A 7,981-nucleotide genomic window follows, 5' to 3' on the forward strand; every position below is an offset into this window, starting at 1 on the left:
CAAATTTTCGTCGCAGTTAAGAGTTTTCTCAGCAACTACTCATCATAGATGCTTGAAATTTTAAAACAATCTTCTCTGAGGCATGCCATATGGTGGGATACATTTTTGTTTAAATCCGAAATCAACTTCCTGTTTGTCTGTGCGTCTGTCAGTTTCATACATAACAAATTTTCGGAGCAGTTTTCTCAGCAACTACGCACCGTAGATGCTTGAAATTTTAAAACAATCTTCTCTGAGGCATGCCATATGGTGGGATACATTTTTGTTTAAATTCGATGTCATCTTCCTGTTTGTCTGTGTGTCTGTCCGTTTCATACATAACAAATTTTCGTCGCAGTTTTCTCAGCAACTACTCAATGTAGATGCTTGAAATTTTAACACAATCTTCTCTGAGGCATGCCATATGGTGGGATACATTTTTGTTAAATCTGATGTCAACTTCCTGTTTGTCTGTGCGTCTGTCAGTTTCATACATAACAAATTTCCAAGCAGTTTTCTCATTAGCTATGGTGGGTTTAATTTTGATATGAATATGATGTCAACTTCATCTGCCTGTAATTGAACTTGTGTAAACAGTTTATTAACATGATAGTGCTTATTTACATCAGAGCGGGGGTATTACTAGTGAGCATTGGCTCACAGATTTCTTGTTGATATTGGTATATTAAAGGACATTGATGATCTTTCAGATTTCTAAGTTATATTCAAGCATTATAATTCTGACATCATATAATAATTTTGTATGAATATTGCAGATCATAGGTGATGTGAAGAAAACCAGGAAACTGATGTTGAAAGAAGTACTTAATGACCCTTATGAATGGACTTAAATGTGAAAGACTGTTCCATTGTTTATCTAAGATATATGAATTTATTTAATATTTTGATATCATTGAAAAATTCAGTTACAGTTTTTGTACATCAAATAAATTATTAAACATATAAAATGGTAATGCTTTTTTCTTTTACATGTAATAAATTTTTTGATAGATTTTCAAAAGAATACGCTTTATTTCACATTGCTTCCTTTAGAAAAGTTAGGGAATCTTGAAGTTTCCCAGTAATTTCCATTAGGAATGGGACTCCAGATAATTCCACCAAGTTTCCGCCACACAGAAAGTGCTACACAAGTTCCATATAGTTTCCTGAGTCAAGGAAACTTCAGGAATCATAAGTTTTCACGAGCTTCCATGTAGTTTCCCATATAAGAAAACCTTAAGATTCCATCAAGTTTCCATTCCACGGAAACCACTACGCTCATATTCCATATGGTTTCCTGAGTCGAGGAAACTTTAGGAATCGTGAGGTTTCCCGAGCTTCCATGTAGTTTCCCGTATAAGGAAACCTTAAGATTTCATCAAGTTTCCATTCCACAGAAACCACTACGCTCCGTTTCCATATGGTTTCCTGAGTCAAGTAAACTTAGGGAATCATGAGGTTTCCCGAGCTTCCATGTAGTTTCCCGTAAAAGGAAACCTTAAGATTCCACCAAGTTTCCATTCAACGGAAACCCCCTACGCTCCGATTCCATCAAGTTTCCTGATTCTGGAAACCAGTGGAATCTTCAGGTTTCCCATTACGGGAAACTACATGGATGTTCGGGAAACTTCAGGTTTACAGAGGTTTCCGCGGTTCGGATACCTTATGGAATCGGAGCGTAGGGGGTTTCCGTGTCACGGAAACTTGGCGGAATAACCTAGCATCCGCTACGGAAACCACTGGGAAACATAATGTAAACTTGAGGTTTCCATATGGTTTCCATAAAGTTTCCCATGATGGGAAACCACTTTTTTCACCCAGTGCCAAGTCGATGTCTCATTTGTACAAAACGATCGTTCTACCGTCAGTACTTTACGGGTGTGAACTCTGGAACAATATGACATCCGCGGATAAAGTTCGACTCAACACATTCCAACACTTTATTTGCAAAAACTCACTCAACTTACCAAAATTGTGCCGGTCAGACATGTGCGAGTCATTCTTTGACGTATTACCCATATGCTCTGAAATTGACGCACGTAAGCTTTTATTTTTTGGAAGATTAATTCGTTTGAATCCAAAGACATTAACAAAATCAATATTTCTTGTAAGACTATTTTCTTATCTCCACAACCTCTCGGATGATCAATTTGGCTTTATTCCTAATATCATAAGGACTCTCCAATCATACAACCTTGTCTCCTATTTATGGAAATTCCTGGAGGATGGCTCTTTCCCTATGAAATCTGCTTGGAAGAAAATGGTACGCGGCAGTGTCACGGCTTCACACATCTCTCAGCGCCAAATACGAATGTCTCACGACCCTGATTTTAATTCCTTCACACAAATTTTCTCGGACTCGAAACCCTTTTCTATCTGGGATATAGCCGAAAATTACAAAGAAATTGAACTCTGCAAGTTCATCTGTAAACTATGTACCTACTCATGCTCAAAGGAACATCTCCAAAACTGTGTCATTTGTGGAAGAACATTCTCTAATATTTTTCAACATTCCACGTGTACATGCCCTGCAACCAGTGAAGTAAGAAACAACTGGTGGAATTTGATCACAAACTGTTTTGACGTACGTCTATCCGCAGAGCTGTGTGGCTTAACCGAAAATGAGTGGGTTTTAGCCCTATTGGGACGCCATACAAATTATGAATCAGGCAATGAATCTTTTCGGTTATTAAATTTTAACTTTGTTCGAAGTGCAGCCGCGCACTACAACAGGGCACTTCCTTAACGCTGTCAGGCACAAAATAACGTGTAACTCCCCCCTTTTTTTCCATTTTCCTTCCCATCCTCAGCAGTCCTTTAAAGGTCTTGTAAATATGTTTCTGTTCTGTTTATATGTATGTTTTCTCATATATTGTCTTTTTGTGTTTTTCATATTTGTATGTTTATCTGTTTAATTGGAACTAGTGTAATATTTATTTAATTGTATATCATAGTTCATATATTTCCATGAGGAGGAAATAAAGAATGATTGATTGATTGATTGATAGCATTTATCATTTATGGAACAAACTAAAAATAAAATTTTATCAAGTTTATTCTGAAGACAACTTTTTGTTGTACAAATAACAAAGAAACAGAATTTTTAAAACATATTTGCTAATAAAAAGTGATTAAAAACTAAAAAGGTTTGACAATGACTAGATTAACAGTAAAGTAAGCACATGATCTACCAAATTACCAATACTTGATGTTTTTATTTAAAAAAAAATAAAGAGATCCACGTTATTGTGGCTTAGTCTGCATCGCTTTTTAGAAACAATTTGTCCCCCAAGGCTGAAGACCCTTTCCGATGATACGGAGGAGGCAGGAATAGCCAGAAACTTTTTTTATTTAATAAAAAAATAAACGTTTAAGAAAATCATGTATTAGTTTAAAGGAATCCCAATAAATTTTTTTTTTTTAAGAAAAGTATAAAATACTAACGGCTGATGTCGTGGTGCGTTCGGCGGTCTAAAAGGAAAAAAGATATTTATTTGTCTGATCTAACTATTTATCTATCTGACTATATTTTAATAATACTTTTGTGATCCTTTTTTCTGCGTAATTTTATTTTTTCCAAAATAAAAAAAAAGGATTATAAATACTCTTGTAATATACTAACCCATTTTTGCTGGACTTTTTCCCCACAGGACTAAGGACTAATAAAAAATATTTAAGACAAAATTAATTTTTTTTCCCCCTTTTTTCTTTTTAAGTACGTAAAAAATAAATAAGAATGAGGAAATTATTAAAGTAAGGATTGAATTAATACACTCACGAAACATCAGGCGTACTGTAATGAAATTTACAGACTAAATGTAAAAAAAATTAATAAATTATAAAAATTAATAAAGTGTGAGTAAAAATAAAACAATAAATTTCTTCACACGTAATTATATAATCTCAATACCTGAAAAACGTTTTCCTCTTATGCATTCGTAGTGCCATTCTAAGATAAAAATAATTCACATCTAAAGTAAATGATTCATACTGATTTAATTTAAAATTAAAAAAAAAATAAGCAGAAAAACGGTAGCAAACCCCCCCCCCCCCCCCCCCAAAAAAAAAGAATAGAAAAAAATAATAACAACTCACGGACACTCAATAGTCTTTATATCTTCCATGATATAATTAAGAAGTTTTAAAATCTCCTCTCTTTTTTCACAAGTGCAACTTAAAAAAAGAAATAATGAAATAGTTTTCTTTTTAAAAAAAAATCGCGCAAGTTTTAATGAAAATACACTTACTTGTATGATGCCATATCCCTGTTATAATTGGAACCAGAGTGAAGTTCTGAGGTGTTCACTCAGTTTTTATAAGAAAAAAAAAAACCATGTGATTCTTTTCATTGTTTGGGTAGAAATTTTAAAAATAACTTTTCGTACAATGACTATAGCAAGAGGGTGTAACGAATTTTGAAATCATCACCTTCTATTGAGATCACGGTAACCTGACATATTTTTCACAGTCATACGGGTCGGTACGATGATATTTCCAGATTATCTCATTAATGATGTCAAACTTAATCAGTTAAACAAATTTAATCATGTCATTTGACGACAGTATCAAATTTTTCCTTCATTTCAACCCATTTCTATTTCACTCGCTTATCTGATACAAATGTACTTAAATTATTCATATTTTCTTTCCTTTTTTTCCTTTAAAATAATTTTACTGTTATGTATTCCATACTTTTCTACACATTATTCGTAATCGGAAATACGTTAGGATGTGAAATGGCCGAGTAGTTACGAATGAGTCTAGCTGATGTAATCATATACACTTGCCGTGGGAAAACTCCGCCCACTGTCAGTTCAAGCCAATCAAAACCACAAGATTTTAGCTAAGGTTGCAAAATTATAGATCTTTGATCTGATTTTTCCCAGGAAAAGACACAATGGCTTGCGACTTTCTTGCAAACAAACCTGTCTGTCCTGTTATGTTACCTATATTCAATATTTCACTTATTCAGTAAATTTATTACATTCCCAGTTTTAGGTGAAAGGCAGTTGGGATACTTTTACGATTTGTAGATCTCTTAATTTCTTATTTTCAGAACTCACTACAATGCCGTCACAGCAAGAAATGGGTAAGTACAGTCTTTTTCTGTGTTTTCTCATTTATTAGTTTAATTAGGGTCTTCCGTCTCCAACGGAAGACCCTTCTATTATTCTATTGTTTCTTTTTCACTATTATTATACGCCCGTCTTAAGACGGGACGTATTATGTTATAGGCTTCGTGTCCGTCCGTCTGTCCGTCTGTCTGTTAGCTTTTTCGTTTCCGGCTCATAACTTTAATACTACTAGGCCTAGGATTACCAAACTTTGTCATATGATGCATCTTGGGTAGAAGGTGTGTCGCACACAAAAAGTAGGTCGCTCTGACCTTTAATTAAGAAGTTATAGCCAAATATGAAAAAATCCTTTCCGGCCCATAACTAGAGAACCATAAGACCTACAATCATCAAACTTGGCCAGTTTATGCATCTTAGGTAGAAGGTGTGTCGCGACCTATTTCAAGGTCACTGTGACCTTTAATTTAAGTGGATTTAAAAAAAAAATGTGTCTTTTTACTATTCATTTACACATCCCAAATAATGTAAAAGTGTTGCACTGTTCTTATTTAAAAGTGTTAAATCAAGAAAATACTTATTTTTTTTAAGCATATACTTGACAGCAATATAAAACAAATATAATGTATGTTAGAGAAATCCCATGTCTCCCATGAGTGTAATTATCAAGCACTGGTCAAGAAGAGTTTTGATAACAGAAAATTGCATGTCAAATTAGAGAGAAATTAATGGGTTTTGAGTGCGAGGAGCTATTGACAGAGCATTAGCGTTATCTATATCCCTTGAGAATTGGGCAAATGGGTAAGCCTGTTTGATTAAAAATAGCTCTTGTTGACTACCTTAAGTTTTGAAATGAATTTGATGAAAAGTAATTAAAACTAATTTGATATTGCATAATAGACTAATCTGATATTATGTAATATCATTAATTTAAAAACTAATTTTATGGGGTGGGGTTGAATCAGCATGTCCATATGAATTACATACTAATATCTGTCGGACATTAAATCTCAACCAAAAAAAAAAATCTGAGAGTATTTTATATGTTTAAAAAAAAAATTATAGTGCAGACCCATTCATCTCTTGGTAGTAATGAGTAGACAAGCATCCAGTTAAAGATTAATTAATGAGTTCAATGTAGGAAGGCTAGCTATCTCAGTCGCTTTGATTAAGCAGCCCTTTGGGGATTAGACAGAAGAACTGCTGGTCAGTTTATAACATATGTCGTTTGATGGCCAGCCTTTTTTTTCAAAATTAATTTGGTATAGATTAAGTTGTTAAGACTAATTTGATGATGGGCATCTGACAAGGTCTAACACAACCAGCACAGAAATCTATCAGTGATGTAATATTTATTATAATTGATGCCTACATCACAGGGGATGGATAAATGACAAATCATCGAATCAAGGTTGATGTGATTTCCTTGCACCTAAACTGTTCAAGAAAATTTTTTTGACAGGCGTATCATGTTGTGGCGCGGCACTTTATTATTATTTTTCTTCGTCCAATTTTTGTGCAGACGATTTTTCAGAGATGCGTGGACGGATTTCTTTGAAATTTTCAGAGATGATGAATCATGATCAAATCCTGATACATTTTTTTAATTTTTGAAAAATAACTTCCGGTCGGAAGTTATCGACCATTAATCGAATTTTTAGTGACCATTTTGTCGACACAAAAACTCAAAAACTACAAAATCTAGAATGTTGTTATTTTTAGGACTAATAGATGACATGTTGTAGTTTTGCACTATACTTTCAAATCTTCCGTCAGTGCTTCCGGTCGATACCGGAAGCGAATTTAAAAAACCCGCAATTTTTAAACTTTTTTGTTTTCCAATATTTTTCTTTGATATTAAATATCCTTACAGTGACTCTTTTGCGAATGCAAAATATGCAATTTGTTTTAGAATCAAAAAAGGCAATCTCGAGATTTTCGTATTTAAGATTTTGAAGCGATGTTTTCAATGGCCGAATGGTTAGTGCGTCGGATTGTCACGCGGGCGTTCTGGGTTCGCTCCCGCGAATGTCTGAATCTGTCTGAATTTTTTTTGTCACTTTTCTGCTAGATTTTTCGTTTTTTACTTCAGAGTCGGACGGAAGACCCCTCGTTGCTCGCAACGAGATCGTATCTAGTTTTATTTTTATTTTTGTTCACTGCTGACTTGCATTTTTCAATTGACTCTAGATTTCAACACTTCGCTTCGTCACAACGTGACCGACCTCATGACAAAAGCGACTACTTCGTTTTCCGTCAACACTCACAAGTCTGGACCTTTCTCTGTATTCACAAAGAGACACAAACAAAATGCACAAACTTCAATTGCAAATTATAATGTGTCCTCAAATCGTGTACTAACACATACGGCTCAGTCCAGTACACTATACACTATACAGTACATGACTGAGTCTACTCAGAAACGTGATACCCTGGACAATGTTACTTCTGTCATTGACACCACTCGGGCACACAATGTTACTACTCCCATTGACACCACTCGTTCGCGCAATGCGCAGTACGGTTAAGGCAACCCATGGAAAAAATATGGTAATGAGGTCATTATGAGGTTTGACGTCACGACAGTTGCTCCGCCCTGATTGATCTTTATAAGGAAATAGAGCTCAATATAACTATTTACCGATATTTGCTAGAATATGTATTAAACGGCAATATTTCCATGTCTAAATAAATAATTATTAGTGATTTTCTCCTATATAGAATGGCATGTTTTTTTAAAATATTCTCTTTCTTGTGTGCCGTTTGGCTGCATTCGGCTTCAGCCCAGCGCTTGCACTCGATGACACGGAATGTTGTTAACATCTAAAAACGTGGCGACATCAGCTGAGATATGCAGTGGATTTAAATGCAAAAATCAGACATTCTTTAAAGAAAATAGGGATAAGATAAGAGACAATGCATTGTTTATC

The 7,981-nt window shown here is 34.5% G+C and overlaps 1 protein-coding gene across 1 annotated transcript; it reads left to right on the top strand.

Moving 5' to 3' along the window:
• Window positions 1-4,719: 4,719 nt before the first annotated feature.
• On the top strand, window positions 4,720-7,579 carry LOC134281449 (uncharacterized). Its single transcript, XM_062763914.1, has 2 exons — window positions 4,720-5,068; window positions 7,242-7,579. Exons 1-2 carry the CDS (start codon window positions 5,047-5,049, stop codon window positions 7,577-7,579), a joined length of 360 nt encoding a protein of 119 aa, XP_062619898.1. The 5' UTR covers window positions 4,720-5,046.
• The last annotated feature ends 402 nt before the right edge of the window (window positions 7,580-7,981 follow it).

Source organism: Saccostrea cucullata, unplaced genomic scaffold (assembly GCF_032062105.1).
Source record: "Saccostrea cucullata isolate Sc308-1 unplaced genomic scaffold, CSIRO_AGI_Scuc_v1 ctg5387, whole genome shotgun sequence".
Taxonomy (NCBI): domain Eukaryota; kingdom Metazoa; phylum Mollusca; class Bivalvia; order Ostreida; family Ostreidae; genus Saccostrea; species Saccostrea cuccullata.

Coding starts and splice junctions, on each gene's coding strand:
- LOC134281449 (XM_062763914.1), top strand. CDS start 5,047: ATGCCGTCACAGCAAGAAATGG. Junction 5,069..7,241: donor GCCGTCACAGCAAGAAATGG/GTAAGTACAGTC, acceptor AATTGACTCTAG/ATTTCAACACTTCGCTTCGT.